Genomic DNA, 15,584 nt, shown 5'->3' with positions numbered 1-15,584 from the left:
CTCCCCGGGCGCCGCAGCATAAATGGCTGCCCACTGCTCCGGGTGTGTGCTCACAGTGTGTGTGTGTGTGTTCACTGCTCTGTGTGTGTGCATTTCGGATGGGTTAAATGCAGAGCACAAATTCTGAGTATGGGTCCCCATACTTGGCTGAATGTCACTTCACTTTCACTTTTCACTTTCATTTATAGACATTCTGAACTCTATTGGTGTTAGACAACACGTTTCAGGACCTACTCATTGTCGAAATCATACTCTAGATTTAATACTGTCACATGGAATTGATGTTGTTGGTGTTGAAATTATTCAGCCAAGTGATGATATCTCAGATCATTATTTAGTTCTTTGCAAAATTCATATAGCCAAAATTGTAAATTCTACTTCTTGTTACAAGTATGGAAGAACCATCACTTCTAACACAAAAGACTGCTTTTTAAGTTGTCTTCCTGATGTAACCAAATTCCTTAGCATATCCAAAACCTCAGAACAACTTGATGATGTAACAGAAACTATGGACTCTCTCTTTTCTAGCACTTTAAATAAAGTTGCTCCTTTACGCTTAAGGAAGGTTAAGGAAAACAGTTTGACACCATGGTATAATGAGCATACTCGCACCCTAAAGAGAGCAGCCCGAAAAATGGAGCGCAGCTGGAGGAAAACAAAACTAGAGGTATTTCGAATTGCTTGGCGGGAAAGTAACATATCCTACAGAAAAGCATTAAAAACTGCTAGATCCGATTACTTTTCTTCTCTTTAAGAAGAAAACAAACATAACCCCAGGTATTTATTCAATACAGTGGCTAAATTAACGAAAAATAAAGCCTCAACAAGTGTTGACATTTCCCAACACTACAGCAGTAATGACTTTATGAACTACATTACTTCTAAAATCGATACTATTAGAGATAAAATTGCAACCATTAAGCCGTCAGCTACAGTATCACATCAGACAGTGCACTATAGACCCCCTGAGGAACAGTTCCACTCATTCTCTACTATAGGAGAGGAAGAATTGTATAAACTTGTTAAATCATCTAAACCAACAACATGTATGTTAGACCATATACCATCTAAGCTCCTAAAAGAGGTGCTTCCAGAAGTCATAGATCCTCTTCTGACTATTATTAATTCCTCATTGTCATTAGGATATGTTCCCAAAACCTTCAAACTGGCTGTTATTAAGCCTCTCATCAAAAAAACACAACTTGACCCCAAAGAACTAGTTAATTATAGACCAATCTCGAATCTCCCTTTTCTGTACAAGATACTAGAAAAGGTGGTATCCTCACAATTATATTCCTTCTTAGAGAAAAATGGTATATGTGAGGATTTCCAGTCAGGATTTAGACCGTATCATAGTACTGAGACTGCTCTCCTTAGAGTTACAAATGATCTGCTCTTATCATCTGATCGTGGGTGTATCTCTCTATTAGTTTTATTGGATCTTAGTGCTGCGTTTGACACAATTGACCACAACATTCTTTTGCATAGAGTTGAACACTTTGTTGGCATCAGTGGAAGTGCATTAGCATGGTTTAAATCGTACTTATATGACCGCCATCAGTTCGTAGCAGTGAATGAAGATGTATCCTATCGATCACAAGTGCAGTATGGAGTACCTCAAGGCTCAGTACTAGGGCCGCTACTCTTCACGCTTTATATGTTACCCTTGGGAGATATCATCAGGAAACATGGTGTTAGCTTTCACTGTTATGCTGATGATACTCAGCTCTATATTTTTTCGCAGCCCGGTGAAACACACCAATTTGAAAAACTAATGGATTGCATAGTCGATATAAAAAACTGGATGACGAGTAATTTTTTACTGCTAAATTCTGAAAAAACAGAGGTGTTAATTATAGGACCTAAAAACTCTGCTTGTAATAACCTAGAACACTGTCTAAGACTTGATGGTTGCTCTGTCAATTCTTCGTCATCAGTTAGGAACCTAGGTGTGCTATTTGATCGCAATCTTTCCTTAGAAAGCCACGTTTCTAGCATTTGTAAAACTGCATTTTTCCATCTCAAAAATATATCTAAATTACGGCCTATGCTCTCAATGTCAAATCCAGAAATGTTAATCCATGCATTTATGACCTCAAGGTTAGATTATTGTAATGCTTTATTGGGTGGTTGTTCTGCACGCTTAGTAAACAAACTACGGCTAGTCCAAAATGCAGCAGCAAGAGTTCTTACTAGAACCAGGAAGTATGACCATATTAGCCCGGTCCTGTCAACACTGCACTGGCTCCCTATCAAGCATCGCATAGATTTTAAAATATTGCTTATTACTTATGAAGCCCTGAATGGTTTAGCACCTCAGTATTTGAATGAGCTCCTTTTACATTATAATCCTCTACGTCCGCTACGTTCTCAAAACTCAGGCAATTTGATAATACCTAGAATATCAAAATCAACTGCAGGCGGCAGATCCTTTTCCTATTTGGCGCCAAATCTCTGGAATAACCTACCTAACATTGTTCGGGAGGCAGACACACTCTTGCAGTTTAAATCTAGATTAAAGACCCATCTCTTTAACCTGGCATACACATAACATACTAATATGCTTTTATTATCCAAATCCGTTAAAGGATTTTTAGGCTGCATTAATTAGGTAAACCGGAACCGGAAACACTTCCCATAACACCCTATGTACTTGCTACATCATTAGAAGAATGGCATCTACGCTAATATATGTCTGTTTCTCTCTTTTTCCGAGGTCACCGTGGCCACCAGATCCAGTCTGTGTCCAGATCAGAGGGTCACTGCAGTCACCCGGATCCAGTACGTATCCAGACCAGATGCTGGATCAGCACCTAGAAAGGACCTCTACATCCCTGAAAGACAGCGGAGACCAGGACAACTAGAGCCCCAGATACAGATCCCCTGTAAAGACCTTGTCTCAGAGGAGCACCAGGACAAGACCACAGGAAACAGATGATTCTTCTGCACAATCTGACTTTGCTGCAGCCTGGAATTGAACTACTGGTTTCGTCTGGTCAGAGGAGAACTGGCCCCACAACTGAGCCTGGTTTCTCCCAAGGTTTTTTTCTCCATTCTGTCACCGATGGAGTTTCGGTTCCTTGCCGCTGTCGCCTCTGGCTTGCTTAGTTGGGGACACTTCATCTACAGCGATATCGTTGACTTGATTGCAAATAAATGCACAGACACTATTTAACTTAACAGAAATGACATAACTAAATCCAATGATGAACTGCCTTTAACTATCATTTTGCATTATTGACACTGTTTTCCTAATGAATGTTGTTCAGTTGCTTTGACGCAATGTATTTTGTTTAAAGCGCTATATAAATAAAGGTGACTTTGACTTTGACTTTAAATTATTATTATTTGTTGTTGTTTTTTTTTTTATTACTAAGTCTATATTATTATATACTGCAATTATATTTATCCATTAGAATTATATATTTTTAATTCTTGTTTTGTTTTGATATATTTGTTAAAGTTAAAGGATTTGTTGTAAAGTGAAGGGAGCTAAAAATATCCTGTTTGTACATTATAACCTTATTAGACCAGCCGTTATTATTTCTAAATGTAATATAATGCAACTTTCACCTGACTCATATTTTTTTCCTCTCACAAACTCTGATTTATTTTTTAGCGTGTTTAAAAAAAAACATTCAGCAAACGAAAATAGGTGATTAATCCGTTAAAATGAAACCTATGCATGATTCAAATATTTTTTTCCTCTGACAAACGTAATTTATTTTTAGAAAATAAAAATGTTTAAAAAAAAAAAAAAAGAAAGAAAACATCCAGCAAATGAAAATAGGAGATTAATCTGTTAAAATTTGTTACTCTGGGTTAACAGTAATTATAATTATTTTATACTTCAGAAAAGAGCGTAGGCTATCCAGGGTTTTTTTTTTTTTTTCATTGCATCTGAAAATGACTTTGTTCATCACATTCACTTCACGCGCTCTGGCGCAGATACACCTCCCACGATGCTCAGCTGTGGACGATTTAAAAATGTTTGATGTAATGGTTGCTGTCCCATTTTATGCAGAAATTGTTCATTTAAAAAAATTTAATTATATTGTTAACAAGTTCATTAAGGCTTTTTAACATGCACTGTGACATTTTACAATTTTTTACTTATAAACACCTTGAGAATTTAAAGTTCGTTTAATAGTATTTAAATTCAAGTATAAAAAAGGTTTTAATTGCTTAAATTATTTTATTAATTAATAATATGTTATCATGTTTTGACATGTTGCTTCTGCTCCTCTTCATTCTCCTCGTTTTCTTCAATCAACTCTAAAATAAAAGTAAAAAATAAATACAAATTTCCCTAAAAAATTTATATACAAATCCCACGTTTCTATAGTAAGATCCCTTAAGGCCCCCGATATACTTCAAACCAAGTTCGTTTTCATTCTTCATTTCGGGGCAAAAAGCAGTTAGAAAAGTTTAAGGGACGGTATACTGTTAACGAACTATCCGACACCCCCGCGCTGCTGGAGGTGGGGTGTAGATTAATGTAAACGTGTCACGACGCTCCCGTGTATCCCCTAAACAAAACAACAATGAAATGAAGAAGTGTAGGCAAACTAGGTGTGAGACGGCACCAATGGTCAGGTTATAGACAAAAGACTAATGATTAGCAGCAGTTCAGAGTCAAGTATCTTGTTTGCAATACAAAAGAACCATTCCATAATCAGTCCTTTATGAGATGTGTGAATGTCTCATAGTCTAAAACTTTAGAATGTTCGAAATTTTATCATATCAGTTCGTTCTTTGATTTCGTTTGAAGTTTATCGGGGTCTTCACTATTTGCTGCTTCGACTATATTATTGCACAGCTCCATATATCTTTCCTATCACAACGAATCAAAATATGACAAACTGTTTGAAGCTTTTCAGTGTTTGAACACTGAAGAATCAAGATTAAACACCAACCTGTTTGTTCTTCAGTGTGTTTCATTCTGCAGGGTTCTGGATCTCTCATGTTCTCTCTGTTCTTCAATAAACTCTGTCTCTGCAGATTTCACTTCTTCCTGATGCTTTAATTTTCATCGTCACTTGTAGACTCAAGGGAATATTTCAGCATTTATTGATGAACTGCAGTGGGAGGAGCTTCACTGACGGTGTGATTGTTGTGGGAGGAGCTTCACTGAAGGTGTGATAGTTGTGGGAGGAGCTTCACTGAAGGTGTGATTAGTTGTGGGAGGAGCTTCACTGAAGGAGGAGAAGATCTGTTAAATTCCAAGAAAAAACAGTTACAGCGTTTATGATTTTAAACTAATTTACTACTATTAAACTCTTTATGTTCAGCTATCTATCCATCTTGTAAAGTAGATTTTTAGTAAATTAATCACTGTGTGGACCCCGCCTCTGCCTTGGTCGCCTGAGCCTTCTGCTCCACCTAGGCCCTCCGGATCCTCGACGTCACCCTGGCTCTGCGGCTGCGCTGCTCCATCTTGGGCTCCTCACGCACCGGTACAGTCTCCACCTGTCGGCCCCCTGGTGTCGTCGGCTCATTCACCACCATGGCTCCTCCCGCCGTCGACTCCACCCTGGATCTCCGTCCAGGCTAGTCTCTGGAGGACCATCTGGCTCCTCCTGCTCCGGGCTCCTCCTGCTCCGGGCTCCTCCCTCCATCCACTCTGGTCCCTACCTCCATGCTCCCTCTTCACCTGCTCCTTGCCTGCTCCTTGCCCGCCTCCAGAACCCCCACCCTCCCTCCGCTGGTATTCCTCTTGTGGTGCGAGGACGCACCGTTCCGGGAGGGGGCGAACTGTTACGATTATGATGATGATGATGATGATGCATTTTATTTATAATGTGCTTTTCTCCAACCCAAAGCGCTACACAGTATAGTAAACATAATATAAGATAATTAAACAATACATTAAAAACAGGAAAATCAGACAGACAAAAAAAAAAAAAATCTAAATAAGATACACTTTAAGACCCAAAAAGATGGGTCTTTAGAGACCTCTTAAAGCAGTCCAGAGTTGTAGAATTTTTTATCGCAAATGGAAGTTTATTCCACAACCGCGGAGCGGTAACCGTAAAGGAGCGACCATCCATCGACTTTAATTTGAATGTGGGCTGCTGTAGAGCATAAGAGTCAGATGAGCGGAGAGAACGATTTGGAATGTAAGGAACAACTAGATCACAAAGGTATTCCGGTACTATCCCATGAATGGCTTTATATGTTAAATTCAAGATTTTAAAATCGATACGTGCCGTTACTGGAAGCCAATGGAGTTCATAAAGAACAGGGGAAATATGCTGCTGAACAGTTGTGTGTGTTAGTACACGTGCGGCCGAGTTTTGGATATACTGTAATTTCTTAATATGTTTATCAGGGAGACCAGAGTATAGTGAATTGCAGTAATCTAGTCTCGACGTGATAAATGCATGGATGAGCTTTTCTGCATCTGGCAGGGATATAAAAGGTCGAATTCTTGCAATATTTTTTAGATGAAAAAAAGCTGATTTTGAAACCAATTTGATATGGGCATCAAGAGACAAATGTGAATCAAAATTAACACCTACATTTCGCACCTGTGATGCTGGGGCCAGTAAATCAGAATCAGTGATCAGATTTTGACAGTTAAACTTGTGCAAGGCTGCCGGCATACCAACAAGTAGAAATTCTGTTTTTGATTCATTAAGTTTAAGATAATTGGCATGCATCCATAACTTAATTTCTTCCATACATGCGCTCAGAGCTGTGATTGCAAGATTAGGATCAGGGAGAGTGTTAACATAGATCTGCTTGTCATCAGCATAACAATGAAACCTCAGACCGTATTTTCTGATAATGTCACCAAGTGGGAGCATATAAATGCTGAACAAAGTCGGCCCAAGCACTGACCCCTGCGGGACACCCTGCTGAACTAATGTGGCCTCAGATTTATGTTTCCCCATGCAAACATACTGAAAACGGTCTGCTAAATAGGACTCAAACCATTTGAACACAACACCAGAGATGCCTAACAACACACGCAACCTGTTAAGAAGGATAATATGACATATAGTGTCAAAAGCTGCACTAATGTCTAGCAGGACTAGAATGCTGCAAGCACCAGTGTCAGCAGAAACAAGTAGGTCGTTGGTGACCCTTACAAGTGCAGTCTCAGTGCTGTGTCCAGATCTAAAACCAGACTGAAATGGTTCCAATAAGTTGTTATTGGACAGATATTGCCGTAACTGACCAACAACAACTCGTTCAAGAACCTTTGCCACAAAGGGCAGGTGCGCAATAGGCCTGTAGTTAGCTAAATTTTGAACATCACAGCCCGTTTTTTTTAGAACAGGTGTGATAGCGGCCACCTTAAGGGGCCGGAGGAACCTGGCCAGTGGCTAAGGAGTTGTTAATAATTACAGTGATGGAAGGGCAGATAAACACTTTTTTAGAACCTCAGTAGGCAAGGGGTCAAGAAGGCACGTGGTTGAACTCATAGTCATGATCAATTTAAAAACATTGTCTACATTGAATCAGAATCAGAATGAGCTTTATTGCCAGGTATGTTTACACATACGAGGAATTTGTTTTCGTGACAGAAGCTCCGCAGTACAACAGAATGACAGCGACAGAACATAAAACACATAATAAAAGAATATAAAAATACAAAAAATACAAATAAGTAGATAAGAAATGACAATATACAAATTGACAATTGTAGGCAGGTATATTCCAAAAATGCAGTTATGTATGTACAGGTATATTATGTGCAAAATTTAAGTGTATACTAAGTATGTGTGTTAGATAAATTAAGTGTATGTGTATATAAATATAAAGTGTAGTGTGTTCAGTGTGTTCAGTGTGTATCAGCTGTTCATAAGATGGATTGCCTGAGGGAAGAAACTGTTCCTGTGTCTGGTCGTTCTGGTGCTCAGTGCTCTGTAGCGTCGACCAGATGGCAACAGTTCAAAGAGGGAGTGTGCTGGATGTGAGGGGTCCAGAGTGATTTTAACAGCCCTTTTGCTCACTCTGGATAAGTACAGTTCTTGAATAGATGGGAGAGTTGAACCGATGATTCGCTCAGCAGTCCGGACTACCCTCTGTAGTCTTCTGAGGTCAGATTTAGAAGCTGAGCTGAACCAGACAGTTACTGAAGTGCAGAGGATGGATTCGATGATGGTGGAGTAGAACTGTTTCAGCAGATCCTGTGGCAGGTTAAACTTCCTCAGCTGGCGAAGGAAGTACAACCTCTGCTGGGACTTTTTCACAATGGAGTCAATGTGAATGTCCCACTTCAGGTCCTGAGAGATAGTGGTGCCCAGGAACCTGAATGACTCAATTCAATTCAATTCAATTCAATTCAAGTTTATTTGTATAGCGCTTTTTACAATACAAATCGTTACAAAGCAACTTATGCAACAGAAAATTATGTTTCTACAATATTTAGTAGTAGCTAGTAGTTTGTGCACGTTTGACAGGATTTTAGAAAAATAAAAATAATAATAATAATACAAGACGTAGTCAGCTAGATGATGAACTATCAATATTATTAATTAATAGTAATTATATGATGCAGTCACACATGTAGCAATAATTGTTAGTTCTGTTTGTTGATTCAAGGTTAGGATCATCTGGGGTCCTCTGAGGGTCAGCATCATCTCTTCTCAGGTGTTCTGGATCCAGACTGGAGCTTGTGTAAATCCTAGTCCGTGGCAAAACATAGAAACAAAATAGAGACATCATTAGCATAGCTGCTGATCCAACAAAGTAAAATTAGTTTAACCCAAGCTAAAGAATAAAAATGCAGATGCAACTACACTCACAATTTAAGAGATACATTATTCGAATGCTTGGCGAAAGAGATGCGTTTTTAATCTAGATTTAAACAGAGAGAGTGTGTCTGAACCCCGAACATTATCAGGAAGGCTATTCCAGAGTTTGGGAGCCAAATGTGAAAAAGCTCTACCTCCTTTAGTGGACTTTGCTATCCTAGGAACTACCAAAAGTCCAGCGTTTTGTGACCTTAGGGTGCGTGATGGGTTGTAGCGTGGTAGAAGGCTAGTTAGGTATGCAGGAGCTAAACCATTTAGGGCCTTATAGGTAAGTAATGATAATTTGTAACTGATACGGAACTTAATAGGTAGCCAGTGCAGAGATTGTAAAATTGGGGTAATATGATCATATTTTCTTGACCTGGTAAGGACTCTAGCTGCTGCATTTTGGACTACCTGTAGCTTGTTTATTGACGAAGCAGGACAACCACCTAGAAGTCTATTACAATAGTCCAGTCTAGAGGTCATGAAAGCATGAACTAGCTTTTCTGCATCAGAAACAGATAACATGTTTCGTAGCTTGGCAATGTTTCTAAGATGGAAGAATGCAGTTTTTGTAACATTGGAAATATGATTTTCAAAAGACAAATTGCTGTCCAATATAACACCCAGATTTCTGACTGTAGAGGAAGTAACAGTACATCCGTCTAGTTGCAGATTGTAATCTACAAGATTCTGTGTGGTGTTTTTTGGTCCAATAATTAATATCTCTGTCTTATCCGAATTTAATTGGAGAAAATTATTTGTCATCCAATCTTTTACATTTTTAACACACTCTGTTAGCTTAGATAATTGGGAAGTTTCATCTGGTCTCGTTGAGATATATAGCTGAGTATCATCAGCATAACAGTGGAAGCTAATTCCGTGTTTTCTAATAATATTACCAAGGGGCAACATGTATATTGAAAATAGAAGGGGACCTAGGACGGATCCTTGTGGCACTCCATATTTTACTGATGATAAATGAGATGACACCCCATTTAAGTAAACAAAATGGTAGCGATCGGACAGGTAGGATCTAAACCATCTTAGAGCCTGCCCTTGAATACCTGTATAGTTTTGTAATCGATCTATGAGTATGTCATGATCTATGGTGTCGAACGCAGCACTAAGATCAAGTAAGACTAGAAATGAGATGCAGCCTTGATCTGACGCAAGAAGCAGGTCATTTGTAATTTTAACGAGTGCAGTTTCTGTGCTATGGTGGGGCCTAAAACCTGACTGAAATTCTTCATACAGATCATTTTTATGCAGGAAGGTGCTCAATTGAGCAGACACAACTTTTTCTAAAATTTTAGACATAAATGGAAGATTTGAAATAGGCCTATAATTTGCCAGTACACTAGGATCTAGTTTTGGTTTCTTAATAAGAGGCTTGATAACCGCCAGCTTGAATGGTTTTGGGACGTGACCTAAAGATAACGACGAGTTAATGATATTGAGAAGCGGTTCTTCGGCTACAGGTAACAGCTCTTTTAGTAATTTAGTGGGTACAGGATCTAATAAACATGTTGTTGGTTTAGATACAGTGATAAGTTTATTTAGCTCTTCCTGTCCTATATTTGTAAAGCACTGCAGTTTATCTTTGGGTGCGATGGATGAAACTGAAGTGTTAGACGCTGTAGAATCTACATTCGCTATTGTATTTCTAATGTTATCTATTTTATCAGTGAAGAAATTCATAAAGTCATTACTATTTAACGTGGAATATTTGAATCAGGTGGCGTCTGGTAATTTGTTAATTTAGCCACTGTGCTAAATAAAAACCTTGGATTGTTTTGGTTATTTTCAATGAGTTTGTGGATATGCTCTGCCCTAGCAGTTTTTAGAGCCTGTCTATACCTGGACATACTGTTTTTCCATGCAATTTTAAAAACTTCCAAGTTAGTTTTTCTCCATTTGCGTTCAAGAATACGAGTTACTTTCTTGAGAGAGTGAGTATTACTGAGTATTACTGAGTATTACTGGCACAGTACGTTTTTCTCTAACCTTTTTCAATTTGATGGGGGCAACAGCTTCTAATGTATTAGAGAAAATAGTGCCCATGTTGTCAGTAATTTCGTCTAATTCATGTGTATTTTTGGGTACAAATAGCAGTTGAGATAGATCAGGCAGGTTATTTGCGAATCTGTCTTTGGTGGCTGGAACAATAGTTCTGCCCAGACGGTAACGCTGAGACATATAGTTAATATCAGTTATACGCAGCATGCACGATACAGCAGTCACAGTGCTGTTCATGATGGTGAGTGGGGGGAGTGCAGGGGGGTTTCTCCTGAAGTCCACAGTCATCTCCACTGTTTTGAGCGTGTTAAGCTCCAGGTTGTTGAGAGTGCACCAGACAGCCAGCTCTTTAATCTCCTGCCTGTAAGCAGACTCGTCACTGTCCTGAATGAGGCCGATGAGTGTGGTGTCGTCTGCAAACTTCAGGAGCTTGACAGAGGGGTCCTTAGATGTGCAGTCATTAGTGTACAGGAAGAAGAGCAGTGGGGAGAGAACACAGCCCTGGGGAGCTCCGGTGCTGATTGTACGGGTGCTGGATGTGTATTTTCCCAGCCTCACTAGCTGCTGCCTGTCTGTCAGGAAGCTGTTGATCCACTGACAGACGGAGGTGGGCACGGAGAGCTGAGTTAGCTTGGGCAGGAGGAGGTTTGGCATGATCGTGTTAAAAGCCGAGCTGAAGTCCACAAACAGGATCCTCACATAGGTTCCCGGTCTGTCTAGGTGTTGCAGAACATAATGCAGTCCAATGTTTACTGCATCGTCCACAGACCATTTTGCTCTGTAGGCAAACTGAAGAGGATCCAGCAAGGGTCCAGTGATGTCCTTCAGGTGAGCCAGCACCAGTTTTTCAAATGACTTCATGACTACGGATGTTAAAGCCACAGGCCTGTAGTCATTTAGTCCTGTAATTTTGGGTTTCTTTGGGATGGGGATGATGGTGGAGCGTTTGAAGCATGAAGGGACTTCGCACAGCTCCAGCGATCTGTTGAAGATCTTTGTGAAGATGGGGGCCAGCTGGTCAGCACAGGATTTCAGACAGGCTGGTGTAACACAATCTGGGCCTGGTGCTTTTTTCCTTTTCTGCTTCCGGAAGACCTGGCGCACCGCATCCTCGCTGATCTGTATTGCAGGTGTGGGGGAGAGGGGGGATGCAGGAGGTGTGAATGGTGAGAGTGCTTGATTGGAGAGGTGTTCAGGATGGGTTGCAGGAGCTGTTAATGGTGTGAACGGTTGTGTGGAGAGGTGTTCAGGGCAGGTGATGGGTGTTCTTTCAAACCTGCAGTAAAACTCGTTCAGATCGTCTGCCAGTCGTTGATTCTCCACAGTGCTGGGGGGTGGTGTCTTGTAATTGGTGATCTTCTTTAGACTTTTCCACACTGATGCTGAGTCGTTCGAAGTGAACTGAGTCCTTATTTTTTCAGAATAATTCCTCTTTGCCACTCTGATCTCCTTTTCCAGTGTGTTTTTAGCCTGTTTATACAAGACATTGTCCCCCTTCCTGTAAGCATCTTCTTTGGCCTGACGGAGCTGTCTGAGTTTTGCCGTGAACCACGGTTTGTCATTGTTGTAATTTAGTTGAGTCTTGGTAGGAATACACATATCCTTACAGAAACTGATATATGATGTTACGGTCTCTGTGAGTTCATCCAGATCGGTGGTAGCAGCTTCAAAACTACTTTGACAGTAGTAAAGTTCGAAAGGACAGTAGAAGGTAGTTTTTGATTATGAACTTTCTGTTTCCTTATTTGGTCTTCCTGTTCTAGTTTTGGTTAATTGGTTTTTTCCCCACCTGTCTCCAGTTCCCTCATTACCTTCTGTGTGTTCAAATACCCGTTCTGTTCAGTTCCTCCTCTTCCGTGATTATAAATGTGTAAATGTGTTATTGAATGTATACTGAATGTAACTTAATGTGTTGTGTATAGTCTGTATTCTCCGTCGTCAGTAAACTCCTCATTTGATCCCGTTCCTCCTCTAGCACTTTGTCTTTCTTTTAGCACTACACCTATTTGTAACAGGGGTTTAGACAAATCGTATAAAATCGCACGAGTGAGGTCATATAAATTTGTATGGATTAGCCACCTCAAAATACTCATGAGATAGCATTGATCTAACAAGTAAGCTGGTCTTTATTCAATTAATCTATTGATATGTTCAAATGAAAATAAAAAGAGGCAATACTGATTTATATAATATTTTGTAATGTAGGCTATAGGGCTACACATTTCCCTGAACTACATTTCTGCGACTATTAATATGTTTACATGAAAACGAAAGGAGGCAGTGGTGTTTAATATCATATTTTGTCTTATTGTAAATATACAGTGAGGAAAATTGCAGTAGCCAGGGCGAGCTGACTGATGTTATAAGTGCGCTGCTGTTTGCAGAAATACCAGACTTGCATCGCCCCCGTCTGCCGGAGATCACACTCTCTAGTTGAACTCGCAAAGTGCGAACTACAGAGGATGCAAGTCCGAAATTTACATACTTTGTGTTGAGAAACTAGATCAGACCTAAGTAACTAAACTATTTGCCTAATCTTCAGGTACTTTTGACCGCGATGGAAACCAACCGGTCTGGGGGAAAAAAGTTCCTGGAAAAAAAAAAGTTCCTGGTACAATTGTTCCGGGTAATTTCCATGGAAACGCGGCATATATCTCTAAATGTTTTAATGTACTGCCTTAATATTTCTCTTGTGGCCCAAACAAAGGCTAGTGGAAAATAAAATAAATAAAGAGAGAGGAAATGTTTTTTGTGCTAAAGAGTTTTTTTTTTAAGTCGGTTCTTGAAATAAAGCTTTCTTATTTATGATTTCAGTGTTAATAATTTTTATTATAGCCTATATTTCATTGTATAATAAACCTGTTTTGAGAGAACATTTTAAAAACATTTTCAGTGAGGAGTAAGCTAACCTACTGTTTATTACTCGCGCGTCAGTGGTGATGTGCTATTAAATTATTGCAGGGCAAATTAATTATAGCCTAATATTAATTTAATAATATAAGTAACTTAATAATATTAATATGCTAATATGATAAAATGTAACATCTATGTTAATTGAAATGGCAAATTAGCTATAACTAAAGTGTATCCAAATATTTTATTCAGAAATGTCATGTTTGTGTTTTTTTTATTCTGATTGCTGAGGCTATTTACACAAACTCCGCCCTCTAATGTGTGAATCGCCTGGTCAATATTACAGATGACAGTTGCCAATTCAGTCAGTTCCAGTGGCGCAGATAGTAAAGTGGGTGTCATACTCATTTTAACGCGGTCAACCCATGTTTAAATCTGCCTTTTGACACACCTTTTTTCTCCCTTTTTAAAATGTCAAATCACACAAGAAAAGCTTTTATTTTCAATAAAAATAAAAGAAATAATCAAAAAGTTGAAAAATAGGAATTAGGTATGGTTAGGGTAGGTGTAGGGTGGCCTTTATTGTGCCAGTAAGGTGGCATCCATTTAATAATTTGAATTCAAATTCAAATTTACACTCAATAGGCTATTATTGCATACTGTTTTATAATGTATTACAATACTGAGGTGCAGATAATTGCCATTATTTGCAATAAGTAGTATAAATAACAGAAAATCCTGCTATTTTAAGATAGTGTAAATATAATCTTAGTGTAAATAGCATCCATTGCTAAGAAAAAAATCAATCTTTATCATTATCGCTTAATGCCAAAAAAAATAAAATAAAAAAAATAAGCAAATCTTTGGGAGGCAACAGCTGGTCTAAAATTCTTTAGAAACCGCATAGCCTACCAAACACAGACTGAAAACACAGACTGAGCTCAAATGGCATTCATTATCGGCCTGACAGTGTTTCGCGGCTTCACAGAATGAACTGGTTCCTGTGTGGAACTGAAACTTGCGGACTGATGGACGGGGTCTCTTCCTAGTCAGCACGAGTTTTTTGAGTCTTTTTTTACAGAATTATGCATTGCTGCTGTTTTTCTAACATTTTCTTACACAGCTGCAAATTACAGTCCAACTGAATGGGTGAACACGCAAGAATTTACACGCCCGAGACAGCCTGGATAACAATTGGCTAACACTGCTGTCAATCAAACTCATCAAGAATTATGCAAAAACACTACAAATTATGCCTATGCCCCTGATCAAAATGATTTCTCATGAAGGATCGTGTGCCTGGAGTAATGATGCCAAAAATTAGCTCTGAAATCACAATAAATTACATTTTTAAATATATTCAATTAGCAATCAGCTATTTAAATAGTAAAAATATTTCCAAATTTCACTGTTTTGTTGTACTTTGGATCAAAAAAATGAAGGCTTGGTGAACAGAAGAGACTTCTTTAAAAAAAAAAACATTAAAGATCTCTCTGTTCAAAAACCTTTGACTGGTAGTAAATAGGCAACTTTATTTTTTCTCTACTGTCTAGTTTTTAATTGGCTTAGAAATCAGATAACTGCTGGACAATAACCAATATTAATTATTTGTTAATGTTTATATACTACAAACACTTTTTTTTTAATCACATAATAAGGCAGAGTAGTTTCTACACTGTAATAAAAGCATTTTTCTTATACTATATTTATTATCTTGAGATGACTTGAAAACCACAAATAAACACAAATATTGTCACAATCCTATGTTTAATGTCTTCATGTTTCCAAATGTTTCTATTTTTTGTGTGAATACAACTGTTTTCATACTGGATGCTTTTGTCCATATTAGGAATTTCCTGGTATGACTTTCTGCACCACAGCTGCTTCGAATATGAATGAAACACACACTGCATGAGTGTTTAGTGCTGGGTCCGAATAAAACATCAGGTCATGCGTAGACTATCC

General features: G+C 38.7%; 2 protein-coding genes across 6 annotated transcripts in view; both read right to left on the bottom strand.

Annotated features, from left to right (window-relative positions):
• Positions 1–15,584, bottom strand: part of LOC132159302 (zinc finger protein 208-like) — a 164,080-nt gene that overhangs the window by 67,760 nt on the left and 80,736 nt on the right. The gene's annotated exons all lie outside the window — the stretch shown is intronic.
• LOC132159443 (zinc finger protein 501-like) overlaps positions 1–15,584 on the bottom strand; it is a 69,537-nt gene that overhangs the window by 6,976 nt on the left and 46,977 nt on the right. For 2 of the 5 annotated variants that reach the window (XM_059568936.1, XM_059568935.1), the window contains exon 2: positions 4,917–5,162. In XM_059568936.1, the coding sequence (XP_059424919.1) occupies positions 4,917–4,965 (49 nt within the window). In that variant the 5' untranslated portion in view covers positions 4,966–5,162. Of the gene's footprint in view, positions 1–4,224; positions 4,276–4,916; positions 5,163–15,584 lie in introns of all 5 variants that reach the window. The other 3 variants (XM_059568937.1, XM_059568938.1, XM_059568934.1) reach the window with 3 other exon arrangements.

This window comes from Carassius carassius, chromosome 16, assembly GCF_963082965.1.
Source record: "Carassius carassius chromosome 16, fCarCar2.1, whole genome shotgun sequence".
In the NCBI taxonomy this organism is placed as follows: domain Eukaryota; kingdom Metazoa; phylum Chordata; class Actinopteri; order Cypriniformes; family Cyprinidae; genus Carassius; species Carassius carassius.
The sequence above is the reverse complement of the archived record's forward strand: the minus strand, read 5'-3'. Positions and strand labels throughout refer to the sequence as shown.